Genomic DNA, 14,806 nt, shown 5'->3' with positions numbered 1-14,806 from the left:
GTCACGTGACGCGCGGCTCAACGGCGGCCGTCTTCTCCCGCAGCCTCCGCTCCCGGCTCCGCGGAGCCCGGGCCCCGCCGCGGCCGCGGGGCGCCCCCGCACCGCACCGCAGCGGCCCGAGCGACAGATGTGTCATTTTTAAAAACCATAACGCAAACGACAAAACACATAGCAGAGTCACCGAGCTAACGCGACGTCACGTGACCATGACAGCTCTGCGTCGGAAGTGACGCGGGCGGATTCTTCTTCGGCGTCCTCTTCCTCCGCCGCTGCTCCTCTCATCGATAACATGAACACTGGGCGCAAAGCGAGGAGAAACACGTGGTGTTCACTGTTTTTTCTGGCAGTGAGAAGAAATGAACAGAACCAGTGCAACAAACAGATTAACAGTGGAAATTAGCTTTTCTTCAAATGTTGATGCTCTGTTTGTTTATTGCTCCATGGACTTTTACACAGTAATAACTATTGGATGTGCACAAGTTTGAGTAAACATGATTTACTCATGATGCTGTAATAATATATTTACAGATAACTATGAACAGAGCTGTGTCTTTGTGAGTTTAGTAAAGATCAATAAAGAATATATCTATCTATCTATCTTGTGACCATCTATCTATCTATCTATCCAAGTATTAGGGCTCTTATGAAATGATTAATAGTGTTAAACCATGCACCAACAAACAGTTGAGTTGAAGGTGTAATATCATTATGATGAAGAATATTAACTGTTATTTGCTCTAGTAGATGGTATAGGCCCACTGTTTGTTCATGTGCAACATATTTAGGGCCCGAGCACTGACAGGCACTGACAGGTGAGGCCCTATTGAAATTGTAAGGATTCTTATTATTATTATTCAGGCAAATTAATTGGCTTTTTGTGGGCTTTAACATGCTCAAATTCTTACCAAAATTTGCAGAAAGTTAGAAAGTGGTAAAAAATGTACGTGTTCTGGATGAATTTTCAATGTGCGTCGCAAAATGGCTCAACGGTGCCCCCCGAGACCCCCAGAACGTGTTCACATTGACCGATCTTCACAAAAATCGATACACAGGTGTATCATTTCCAGTCAAACAAAAAAGTCTAAGCTGGAATTGGAAAAACGCAACAGGAAGCCTGCTATTTTGCATTTAGTGGCCATTTTGGCCATAGTCCACATTTTTACTTTGAGGTACTTGTCCGTGGGCTCACATCAGGTCAACTTCAAATTGAGATGAGTGTCATCACAACAAGATGGAGATACTAATTTATTCAAAGATTGATTTTTCGTCACACGGTGTGACCGTGGCGTGGCGTCAAAGTTTCATTACACGCCGTTAAAACACGATGTTCTGTAACGCGGTCTTACATGGACCATGAATCCTTTGATGCTGAGCAGTAAACAAACAATTTCACTCCTGCAGTGTCCGTGGTCAAAGATCAAAGGAATCTTTATGTCTTGCAAAGGTTACGTCTTTCTCCCTCTCAGAATTGGAACATTTCCTCAAACCATGTAAACATTGAGGTACGGCGAATGTTCATCCTTCGCCAAAGGAAGCGATGTTGTCATAACTCCACTGTGCATTGTCCTATCACCACCAAAATTCTGTCTCATGATCAGAGTCCAGGCCTGAATTGCAAGCCTCTATCTGTCAATATTTCCTCAGTCATTATTTATTTTTTTCAGGCAAAACGCATGGAAAACGCTTCAAAATGGCTCAGGCCCGCCCAGTGCTGCTTTGCAGTCCTAGAAATTTTAGTTAAACATTACATTTCCACTTTGTGGTCTGCACTTGATGGCTTGGACCATAATACCTTTTTGTTTGTTTGATTCACTCTAGAGTTTATGACACACATGTAACATTACTTGACGCACAAAGTCAGGACTTCAGTGTTAAAGTTAGCGGAATGATCCAAAGTCATGATCCGACATCATCGATTAATAACTAAATACATGTGATTATCAGTTTTTGTGAGGAGTAACAGAGTGCTATTTTACTACTCACACAACTCTTCTGTCAGTTTTACATTTTCTTTCACTGTCTCCACTTCTACACAGCACTCATTCACCCTCAGTTGTTTTCTCTTGTGTAATATTACCTGGCGCATGTTGTCATCGTACATGCTGAACATCTCTTTCACTGTTGAGTTTAATTGTTCAGGTGATTACTCTGAATATGTTAAGCTGAAAGAAGATAACTTGTTTTTTACTTACTATTTAATTCCACCCAGCTTTATATAACAGAAAACATCAAAGGATTAATTAAGCAAATCATTCCTTGTTGTCAGATTGCTTTAATGTGAGAGTATCAGTCGTCATAGATTGCTTTGATGTCTTTGATGGCAATGTTGCAAAGATCAAAGATTTATACAATCGGAAGAGAAACAAGACAGTGCTCATGAAAACAGCCTACTTTCAGCTTTGTGACGATGCATTCTCCATCTTATATATAAATATAAAATAATCTTATTACTAATTGCTATATATTTTATTAGGTGTCTGGAGATCATCTTGCGACTTTCCCTCTCAGTGGCACATATGCGACCACTTGGGGGGTCCTGACACCTAAATTGGGAACCACTGCTCTAGTTGTATATACATTCTAGTATTGTATCACACCAATACACAATACATATTGTAATACATTCTGCAAACTGTAAACTGGAGGTTCAATACAACAGCTGTTACAGACATCTCTACAGAATTATTGTTTCTTTACATTAAAACCAGTTCTTGAAAAAGCATCCAGATTCCTGCACTAATTCATTCAAAATTCAGTTCATATTCTCTTCAGTCACCATATCTTTCCCTGCTCAGACCTTGTCTTCATTTGTATTATTTAGAGCAAAGCAGACTACATTCTGTGAAGTTGTGAAAGGACTGTGAGTTACATGGTTTCATAAATACATTTGAAATTATAAAAGGTTGTAGTTATCTTGAGTGGTCCGTTTGCTGCATTCATATGACATTTTACATTCACAAGCTACTATTAGCTACTATACTGCAAAAACAAACCGATACCACCATGCTGGTGTGCAGTGGGATGGTGTTTAATATCCCCTTAGCTTCCAGGTCAACTACATACCTTCTAGCAAATAGTGCATTAGTCATGTAGGTTTTCTCAAACCCTGAAGAAATTGTTGCCTTATGCAAAGTGTACCTTCTGCACTACACAACCTAGTTTAATAGCTTTGAATTACTTGCACAGATATGATTAAGTGGGTTCATGTTGAATTTTTTGTTTTCAAATCTAATCTAATGTAATGTAACCATTAACTGTAGAATAATTTCCACTGGACAGTGGGAATAGTTCAGAGTTCAAATTGTTTAATTTCTTCTAATTTCCTCTGTCCTCCAAGTTGGCTGCAGAAGCCAAAATAAGTGTGTATACACAAATGTGTATACTGACTAGATTATAATATTATCTGTAACAAAGTTGACTCCTGAATTACTTTGACTCACTCATGTAGCTTGGAGTCTAGAATCGGAGATAATATTTAATTAATGTTAGGACAGGTGTAACAATTAGGTTTATAAATGTCTAAAAAAGATTGTTAGCTTAAAAAGTCCCCCCCCCCCCCCCATCCATAAGATTAGTGAATTTGTAGAGATTTTAATTGAATTATATTGCTTGAACCCTTTGTCAATTACTTAGTATATTTTTCAAAGACGTGTTGCATGCATCAATCAAAATCTCAAGAAAGACGTACAAATATAACAAAAAATACAAAACATATAAAGTCAATACATTGATAAAAAATGTATCTCAAAAAAGATAAAGAACTTTCTTCTGCACTTCACCTGTGTTTGACAGAAAAACACTTAATAACTTCTTTTCCAAATCTCTGCATCCATGTACCTTCATGTTACCACGTTGCACTCGCTATATATTGATTTTTATTTATTATTCCTTTCTCGTTGTTGTATTTTTTATTCTTTATAGTCGAATAATTGTGAATTTTGTGACCCTGTATTTTTTAGATTTTGTTCAGTGTGTTGTGTTCCTAATACATATATCCTGTCAAACAGGATTTTCACAGTTTGGGATCAACAAAGTACATTTATTTATCCCTCCAATTTTTACAGGAAAATTTTTTATATTGTGTCTTACTGTTGTATTGTTTCCTATATATTTCATTCAAGCATTTATCTTATATAAATTCTGGCCTTGTGGTCTGTGTAATTCATATCCGAATATTATAATACATGTAAAATCATCAAAATGGGGGGTGGTGGTAGATGCAATATATGCACTTCCTATGTCGGCCTTCAGAGGGCGACATTGCCCCGCCTCTTCCCCTTCATTTCCATGTAGAAAAATGGCGGAGCGGAGCTACGGAGGCTGCATCGGCTGAGCCGCTTCAAACACCATCCACGGGCACTCAGTCGTCGCGGACGGAGACCACCGGGTCGCGGGGGCACTGCAGCAGGAGCGGGGCGAGGTTCATCTCCCATCCGGCGGAGCTTTTCATTTATTGTTTTCCCTCGAAGGGGAGGCGCTGGAGCCGAGTGAGGAGCCACGAAAACAAGTCATGAACGGGGTAAGTTTGCTCGTCTGGGCATCACCGACGTGACAGACATCGGTGAAGGAGCTCGAACCAGAGCCGGTGAGCGAGCTCTTCAATTGGAGCGAGACTAGCGTGTTCACCTGATGGGCTCCGGTACAGAAACCTATGTTTCTACAGTCACAGGTTAGACTGTGAGTTGGTGTAGTTACTGACCAGCCTTATTGTTGGGCAGTGCCTTGCTAACATTAGCCTGTGGTGACTGTTCCATGTGCCGCCGGAGGACATGGTGGAAACAGTATGTTCTCCAGGCAGATGGCTCGGACCCACACCCTGGTCGCTCTCTGTCGGACGGGCTGACGTTTACAGGCATGTGTTTACGTGTGGTTGGATTCGGCCAGCAGAGGCAGAGCCCACAGGCCTGTCTGTCGGTGCCCTGACTGGGATTTAAAGGTCCAGTGTGTAGCGTTTAGGTGAAAGGGATCTACTGGCAGAAACTGGATATTAAAAATAACCCGAGTGATGTTTTCACGAGTGTGTTCGATCTAAATCGTATGAATTGTTGTTTTCTTTATCCTAGATTGGGCCCTTTATGTTTAAATACTTTGTTTTTACATCAGGGGCGGGTCCTCAATACAGAGGCCGCCATGTTTTTTCACAGGAGTCCAGATTGTCAAACTAAACACCTTTTAGTTTTGACAGTTTCTCTGTCATGTTTGGGAGGGGAGGGTGAGGGGCGGGGTATTCAGCTGCAACATGCAACGTCACCACTAGGTGTCACTAAAGTCTACAAACCGAACCTTTAAAGGGACTAATGGGAGAGTGGGTGTGGATGGTCCCCTCCCATACCCCTGGTGGATAATACTCCAAGTACTTGCACATTACTTAAGAATGTTAATTTTTTTCAATTTAACTTATTGGTCAAGCTTTATTTTTCATCAATAACCCACGAATAAATAACCAAATCAGAAAGTCGTATTGTGGTTAATTGGCTTTTTTAATTTTGTAATCTGATTTATTTCAATACATTAACTGCTATATGTGCGATATTACCATTGGATGTCAATGCATCTGACTCACAAAGAATCGCTTTAGATTTCGCCCTCAAATCACACTGAATATTGTAATATTGCGGATATACTGTACGTATCGATGTCTTTAGTAATACTGGAAAAATAACATTGATACACACAGAAGTGTATAAAGACTCCATCAATATGAAGCCTATTTTTTGAGTGACGACGATAAGGAGACAATATCTCTTGGAGTCTAGAGCCAGTAGGTGGTTTCTAAAAAGTTGCATTTCTTGGAACAGCCTTGAGTTCTTCGTGGTGATAGAAAAGTGGAGGCTTGTGCAATAGTCGGTCTGAAATAAAGTTTATTTCTTTTTTTTAAATAACCAAAAACCAGTGAGTATTGGTCAGAAATGGTGACAGCAAACCTGTGAATGTTGGGAATTTTCAATCTTCTAACTCTCAGCAAGAAAGTGAACAAACAAATCCCCTAACAAGTGCTGAGTGCATATCCAAGTTGTACAAATGTCTGTACATGTGGAGTGTAAGTGTTTTTTTTGTCTCTCTATGCATTCACAGGATATTGTTTGCAATTCACTTACTGTCTTAAGCCACACCAAGTCCACATCACCAGGTCAGGATGAAAAGAGGATCAAGCTGACACAGGAAGGGAGATGCCCTCCAATAATCTCACAGCAAAATGAAGCTCAGTGGCAGGGAGAGGGTAAGTGTCTTTGCCACAGCTCTATCAGCCCAGTCTCCAGCTAAGGAGAGAGACTTTATTTGGAAATCTCTCCACAGCAGAGCAAACAGGTCAATTGTTTATTTTTATAGTCGAACAGATTATGTAAGAGTAGGGAGTAAAAAGAACTAGAAACACATGATGGACAAACATCTTGTTCTAATCCACTCTTTCCTCATTCCTCCCAGGCCGGAGAACACATACCATCGCTACACCAAAGGATGCAAAGAGCCAGTGTTCACCCTTCTGGACAGATGAACAACCGTCACCTCCGCAGCTCTACTGCCCTCAGACCTGCCTTCGTTCCCCCAGCGAAACCTCCCTGCCTCTCGGCAACAGCCAATGCCACACTCTCCTCCTCACTGGCAATGGAAGTGCACTCCGCGGTCACAAGAGGAGAGATGTCCGCCCCAAGGTCGGGGGAAAGAAACCATCTCGACGAATGTACGCAGGTCCTAGTATGGCATGGCATGATATTTAATCATGATCACTTAAAAAAAGAGGGACAGTAGAAACATCATATTTCCAATGTAGGTACAACCGTATGGAGAAGAGGATCTGATTAGATTTTGGTGACTTTCAACATACATTTGCATCATTTGAGGAGATATAGTCTGCTCATATTCGGGTGCATGATTTTATCTTTGGGTTATTACTCAAAAAGCTGTGCATGCTCTAATGTTCAGAAAACATAGATGATGTCACATGACATCACAACAGCCTGGAAGTATCAGCTGGACTGCTGCCGAGGTGTTCCAGCTGCTTCAGGAGCAGTGTGTTACCACAGACTTTGGGCCTGTTAACTTTACAGACCTGTCACATTCACAAAACTCCTGTTCAACACATTAGAGGAAAGAGAAAGTCTGAAAAGTCATCATGTGTCTCCTTTAACGAAGGGGAAACAGATTTGTTGAAACTTCTTGACAAAACTCACTCATCCATACTTGGTGTTTTTGCCATGGAGATGATGAAGTGACCCCTTTTGTTAAATAAAGACTGGAGTGCTGCTGAGGATTTCATATAACTTTATAGTGTGAAAGCTTTTGACCCATTCACTGTCATGTTCCCTTTTCTACTACAGTGCAGCTGGGATAAACTCCCATAACCGAAAAGTAACTGACTACTATCCTATAAGACGAAGCTCGAGGAAAAGTAAAATTGCTTTAAAGGTAAGATACAATCATTTTTGTTCTATGCCACAACATTTTGCATGAACTATTATAGATAGTTGGAACAGATATTGGTGTATTGGCTTGTACATAAGTTCAGATCATTTCTTCTACTCCTTAACCAGTGATTGGGTGCTCATGCTGCAAATGACCAGCTGCGTGTGTGACAGATTATATCATATATTTGATCATAATTTTTTACCATGAAGGAAATAACATTCCTGTCATAGAAAAAGTAAAACGTGCCTCCTGACCTAAATAGACCAGTTAATGTCAAAGTATTTTTCCCCCTTACCGTAATCTGGAGCCACAATCATTAAGCTTTTTGATGTCTCACCCAACCTCACCTCAACTGGTTGCTTTACCTAAGACTCCCTCAGAACCCGAGGGTGACTCTGGTAGCAATATTCGGTCCAAACCTGACAAATGAACCCCTGACCCCCCCCTGACATGCATTCTGAACACGATTTGTTCAGGCCAGTGCAGCTTAAAAAGTAGATAGCCCGGCCCTCTGTGTGTGTGTCTGTGTGTGTGTGTGTCTCAGCGTGTGGCTGTTTTTCAGTAATGCCATCTCCATGTCCATTTTGCCAGTGTGAACAGAAGCAGCTCATAGACGATCTCATCACAAATGGAATAGAGGAAGGAATGGAGGTACACTGACTTTTCTGCTTCCATCGCTAACAGCAGCTGGTGTTTCTTAAACATTTACCGCTAAGCTTGATGATGCAGGTTGAAATGAGTCTGACTGTTTCTCTTCAGAATAACTTGATACCTAAGTCAAGCCATGTTGACGCCTAAATGTATCTCAGGTTAACAGGCAATGATACAGCTCAAGTACCATTGATTGCTTAAACCTACAATGGTATGACACAATTTCAGGAGGAGCAGAGAAGTGAGCTAAAAGAGGACACATGCTGGACGTGAAACTGGACGGATACATTTATATTTTTAATCCACCCTAGCATTGAGTTTGTGTATACGTCCAAATGTTTGTTGCATTGTTGTCAATGCAAAAATAAACAATCCAGCTGAGTTGGTAGCTTTTTGTCCCAATGCAAAAGGCAAACTCTGGAAAATGTCAGCACCCAATTTTCTGGACATTTTTCAGAGTTCCTGTCATGAAAACGACATCAGTCTGATAATATTAGCTTTAATCCCGATTTATATAGTAAGGCTCAGTTAATCCAGGCTTTTATAATAACAAAAATCCCTGCTTTTCATGATAAATGAATCAGAGATGAGCTGTGTAGTCTAGCAGGATTCTAGGTGTGCCACAGCAAAGGCAGCCGTGTGTCTGTCCTTACGGAAAACCTCTCCCACTTCTTTAAAGGTGCAACATATAGAAGGAAAGGGGAGAGGAGTGTTTGCCACTCGGTGTTTCGAGAAAGGCGAGTACGTGGTAGAGTACCACGGAGACCTGCTGCAGATCACCGATGCCAAGAAGAGGGAGGCCGAATACGCTCAGAACCCGGCCACTGGCTGCTACATGTACTACTTCCAGTACCTCTGCAAAACATACTGGTATGCAGACTGAAGCATTTCCACCGTTACCAAATTTAAATACAGTTAAATTTTTTGTTCTGAAATGATCACCTGGCTTCCACTGGTAAGTGTTCAATGTTGACGGTTCATATCAAAATCAGTCAGTCCGACAGTTACAAAACCAGTTTTTATAATAGGAGAATTTTATTTGTTCATAATTGTTCAAAAAACACCTTTTTAAATATTGTGGCCAATGTTTGTCAGATGGAAAAAAAGATCCTCTGAAAGTCTTTATAAAATAACCTGAAATTCAAATATTGTTTTATTTTAAGTAATCTTACACCTGGGCCATGTTGGCTGTGTGTGCAGCATGTGATGGCAGCGTCACTGAGCTGTGGCACACAGGGGGCGTGTCAGCCTCTGGATGACCACTGTTCTCAAGTAAAAGTAGCCCATCTACTCAACTAAATGGCCGAACTCTAAAGTATGTAGCCATGTATCTTTCAGTCCTGCAATATCAGCAAAAACCCTGTTAAAACAAATGGATTCAGTCAACAGAAATGCGCGTGTGATAACCTGATAAACCGCTGAAATGAAATCCACGACATATTGTGATGCACACGTGCCACATATGCATCCAGTGTGGCCGGACTTAACCAGTAACCTAACCTAAAGTGACCAGCATCTTGGATATGACCAGTGAAACAAATGTTTCTGCCCCTGTTTTCGTTTTTAGCTTCTTGTCTAATTTATTAATAACACTTTTTTCTAAAGAGTCCCATTAACACATTTCTGTCTGTTACAAGTATGACAGTGTAATACACACTGAGGTGAACGTTGTGTTTGTTTTGTTTCAACAGTGTAGATGCCACTAAAGAGTCTGATCGAATGGGTAGGTTGATAAATCACAGTAAAACTGGAAACTGCCAAACCAAACTCCATGACATCAATGGCGTCCCTCACCTCATTCTCGTCGCCTCCCGGGACGTGGACGAAGGCGAGGAGCTGCTCTATGACTATGGAGACCGCAGCAAAGCCTCTATCGCAGCTCACCCATGGCTCAAGTTCTGATGGAGGGGCCTCCAAAAAAAGGGGAAACATACAGTAACACTTGTGTTTCTCATTTGCTAGTGTACAAATTGCCTTAGAAACAGAATGTGTACCCTTTTTGTTCCAATACCAAGGAAGCCGGTTGGGTTGAGTAGCTGTTCATGGGGCTGGAGGGTTGATCGGGTACTTATCATGTTTCGATTGGTCCATCTGCCAAGTCAGATGACGTGTAGTTTTATTTATATGTGTATATGAGGCATTCTAGTTGTTTTGCAGCACATTTATTTTGTACATTTTTGTATTTCCTATAGACCAATGCTTCTACAGCATGCAGGTGGTAGTTGACGCTCTGCATTTTTATACAGCTTTTTCTTAATTAGTGGTTAGATACTTAGCAATACTTCTATTTATGGCCCCAGAACTCCTTTGAATCAGCGAGAATTATGGGATGCAAATGACAAAGCCTTTTTAAAGACATATTCTGTGGAATTTTAATTTCAGCCATTAAAATCAGACAACCTTCCATTGTTTAGAGGGAGTGTAATTGTTCACCACACCCATGGTTCAGGAGGAATTGTGGCTACTGAGTACAGAAAACAGTTGATTCAAGTATTATACTTTTAAAGTTGGAAATAATAGTGTTCAACAAACACTTTCCTCCGGTTTTCATGCCCGTTTTCTATTCTTTAGCACTAATAATCTTTTAATATTTTAGGTGCATATTTGAATTAAGTGTTCAAATATCCAGGGGAGTGCAGACAGTTTTTGTATTTGTTTCTTTAAAGGCAAATAAATGAAAGTTTATCAATGAATTACACTGGGTAATATGATTATGTAGTCAGTGTTTTCAGAAGTGAGGTCTCCTTTTTAATTTTTTTCCAAGGAATTCTTTACCTGGTGACATTATCTATATTACTGCTCTGTGTAAATGTATTTATTGGCTTGCGGTTGCAAAGTCAGGGGCGATTTCAAGAAAAGGTTTGAGCATTTGGGAAATATGTTTGAGTTAAATTTGAATATTTTTATCCTAAAATTCACTTTATGATTCTGATGCTTGGAAGGCATTTAGCCTGTCACATTAATCTGTTATGTTCTGTGGCTGAATTAGTTGAGATGAAGGTAACGAGGAACAGAGAAGCTTTCAGTCGTATTTGATGTTCACAGAACCACTGACCAACAAAATATATGCAACCTATAGAAAGTTCACCTTTTATCACTGAGCTATGACTCAACAAACATTTTGAAATATACTCGGTGTCTACTTTATTAGGTACATCAGTGATCTCTAATGCAATCTAACACCAGCTCATCCATAATTTCTTCCTTTACAAATGTAATAACTCTGTGTTAATATCACTATATTTTAATTATTGAGGTTGCAGTTTTAAAGCAGTCTTGAGACTCCAAGTTGTGTTCCCCTCATTTACAAACAAGAGGATAGATGAACATTAAAAAACATTGCAGTCCAGTTGAACATCACTGCAAACTACAACCTTTATAATTAATGAATAGTTGAATTACCACCTTTCAGACGGTGTCTAGTATAAAGCTATTATCTAAATGTAGAATTAATGGTTATTATTATGAGCACAGAAGCAGCAGATTCATTGGAATATAGTTTAACTTTTTGTGTCGAGGGAAACTTGGCCCACAAATAAAAGCATCAAATCTGAGTCCTCAGGCTGCTTCCAGCCTTTCTGCTAAGCTAAGCTAATTGTAGCTTCATATTTAGCAAGAGTGCTATCAGTGTTTTAATTTAACTCTCTGCAAGAAAGCAAAGAAACATGTTTCCCAAAATGTCAGATTTTTCATTTAAAAGTAAACAGGCTAAAGTATCTGCAGGGAAAACACATGAATTTCATGTTCACTCAACATGCAGACATGGGTCTGATGGACTGGTGCACTCCCTCTATATAACATAGAATTTCTACACATCGGGGGGGTTTCGAACTCACAAAGCTGTCATCTTCTTCACAACCCGATATTCAATGTGAAAAGTAATTATTTATAATTTAGTTTAGCTGAACTGCCAACAGGTCATTTGTGTTTTACTTGACATTTTATCCGTTTTTCAAATGTTTTACTGAAGTCAGAAGGTCCACGAGTTCTGTCACACACAATAACTTACTCAAAATGTTTATCCTGTTTCTCTTTTCAATTAACCAGAAAACCACTTGACTTTTGTTTTTTTTATACTTTGGCTTGAAAAATCATTTAAGCAATTGACCATATATCATATCTAAAAATGATTGATGTTGATCAACTAATTGTTTTAACCCCTTATAAAAAAGAATCAGTATTTTACTTTGACTAATCCCACTTCTTTTGTCGTATATTATGTTACCACAGAAAAATGGCCACATGCTGTTCAGCAGCTGTGATGTTGATCCTTACTGCGTAACCCACTGGAAAGGAAGCAGCAGAATCCTCTGTCTGTCACTGGGGACGGTTTAAAGTAGAACAATCTGTTTTAAAGGATAAGACGGGTGAGATTCCATATTTTCTGAAAATCAAATGAAAAGACTCAAACCAACAATGTGTTGGTTCATTTCATATTAGTTTTTCAACAAACATGAAATCGTGCATTTGTTGGGGACTATTTCCAGTAGCGGATTAGTCCACATTTGGTTCTGTAGTGAGTATATGTGGCAGCAGGGCAGGGTGTGTGGGACTGAGTCTAAATAAACCACAGCACGTGTGTGTTCATGATGAAGGAACTTGTCAGCCAGTGCACCAGTGACTCACTGGTGTGTGTTTTACGATAGACAGTGAAAGAATAAGACTCTTCAGTCCACACACACACACACACACACAAACACACACACACACACACACACACACACACACACACACACACACACACACACACACACACACACACACACACACACACACACACACACACACACACACACACACACACACACACACACACACACACACACACACACACACACACACACCGTACACACACAGTAAATCTTTTCATTGCTGGTTGATGTCTTTTCATGGGAGTTACTCAGTCAGAAATAAATATGAATATCACCCGTCTCCATTCAACATTTGTTGGACATAAGTCATTATTTGAATATATTGGTTCAGCACAAGTACGATGAATTTAAATGAATTTGTGTTGGCATTTATATATTTTTTCTGTCTCCCAGTGAAATGTCTCGGCAGACATGGACATATGCATCCTCACTTCTTCTAGCAGGGTAACACATGAATTCATTCACTTGTGGTGTCTCTAGTATGATGTAAATTTGGGTAGTTTAATGTAATTGTTTCGCGGGATCCTGGGGTTCCGTCTTAATAGGAATAGTTTCACGGTTTGGGAAGCTCACTTATTTGCAGTTTTGCCAGAGAGTAGAGGAGAATATTATTTCCTTTCATTATTTATTATTTTTGTTGCAGCTAACGTGGGACTTGACCAAATGACATCCATCCTCTTTTCGTACATCCCTTAATCATGAGAGGACAACTGCGGTTCTTAAAGTTTCCCAAATATTCAGTATATTATTGAATTCCAGGATTCTTTTGATTCCATGTTTCAATATCATTCAAACACTAAAAGTATCATCAGTGTTAAAACGAAGAGCCCATGTGAGAAAGAGAGGTTTAGGAAATACACTGTGTGTAAAGCATAAAAATCCATTTCCTTCTTCCTGTACATGTTCCCTGTCACCTCTAACAGTAGCATTGTGTTGAAAGTGTGAAATGTTTTCATATGAGCCTTTCTTAAACAAATATCTTCTGGGTTATTTCATGTTTTTCTATGTAGAACTAATGCAATAATATCTGAGGGAAAGAACTGACCTGTTGGCCATTTTAGGACATAATAAATCTTTGCTGTTGTAGCGTTGAATAAATCATAATGCTGGGGTTAAGGCATCGATGAATAAAGATGTGTTATGCAAGTAACGCGAGTGGACATCTGATTTGTTCTTGAATTCAAATAAATTATTACAAGTTTAAAATCGTATTAAGAAACATTTAAAGGTCAAAGTGTAACTCGAGCATCATTTGTTGTTGTGTTATTCTGGTACCCAAAAGAAAAGTTAGTGGCAGAGAACATGCTCAATTCTTAAAATCTCATTGTTATAGTTAACTGGGACAGCAGAGCAGTTGATTAAACCACAAAGATACAGGACAGGAGCTCCAGTTAATGTTCACATCAAATCCTCTCACTGACTTTTATGGAGAATGGTCGGACTGGTCGGAGCTGACAGAGGCTGTGGTGAACGGAAAAGCATCAGAAACACGTCTGAGCATGTTCTACAGCAGCAGACACCCCATCAGGCTCCTCTCCTTGCAGACAAGAACACAAACCTGAGGCTGCACTGACACAGACTCACAACCCCTGGACAGGGGAACACTGAATAATGTAGCCTGGTCTGATGAATGTGGATTTCTGCTGAGGCGGCAGATGTAACAGATTCAATCTGGAATCAACAACATAAATCCATGGAGAGAACCTGCCTTATGTCAACAGTCCAGACTGCTGCTGATGCTGGTGTGAGGAACGTTTTAACATCACCCACATAGTGAATGTTACAGTCTGAGGACTGTTGTTGACCATGTTCATCCCTGTATGGTCACAGTTTATTATCAAAGAGGATGTGATAGAGTCATGTCAACATGGAGCTGAATCTCAGAGGAAAGTTTCAAACATCTTGTTGAATCTGTCACAAAAGAACTGAGGCTGCTGTGAGAGCAAAGGGAGGAACTACCCAGTATTAGTATGGTGTTTGTAATAAAGGTAAAAAAAATAACAGCTGACGGGTGATCTCAGCCTTTGTTGGTCTGGTTTTACCTTTTGGATTCTTTCCTTTCAAGACAACACGTCACTGCGGGTGCTTCCTTCATT

The 14,806-nt window shown here is 39.9% G+C and overlaps 1 protein-coding gene across 2 annotated transcripts; it reads left to right on the top strand.

The window, feature by feature from the left end:
• The first annotated feature begins 4,305 nt into the window (after positions 1 to 4,305).
• On the top strand, positions 4,306 to 13,860 carry kmt5aa (lysine methyltransferase 5Aa). 2 transcript variants are annotated; one of them, XM_061075799.1, is made up of 9 exons: positions 4,306 to 4,519; positions 6,076 to 6,220; positions 6,427 to 6,682; positions 7,320 to 7,407; positions 7,999 to 8,058; positions 8,738 to 8,928; positions 9,750 to 12,425; positions 13,104 to 13,154; positions 13,354 to 13,860. In XM_061075799.1, the coding sequence occupies exons 1-7, from the start codon at positions 4,511 to 4,513 to the stop codon at positions 9,958 to 9,960; spliced, it is 960 nt and encodes a 319-aa protein (XP_060931782.1). In that variant the 5' UTR covers positions 4,306 to 4,510; the 3' UTR covers positions 9,961 to 12,425; positions 13,104 to 13,154; positions 13,354 to 13,860. The 2 variants fall into 2 exon arrangements, with proteins under 2 accessions (XP_060931782.1, XP_060931781.1); XM_061075798.1 differs by having other exon boundaries at positions 13,104 to 13,860.
• The last annotated feature ends 946 nt before the right edge of the window (positions 13,861 to 14,806 follow it).

This window comes from Limanda limanda, chromosome 1 (assembly GCF_963576545.1).
Source record: "Limanda limanda chromosome 1, fLimLim1.1, whole genome shotgun sequence".
NCBI lineage: Eukaryota > Metazoa > Chordata > Actinopteri > Pleuronectiformes > Pleuronectidae > Limanda > Limanda limanda.
Note: the sequence above shows the minus strand (reverse complement) of the source record. Positions and strands in the feature narration are given on the sequence as shown.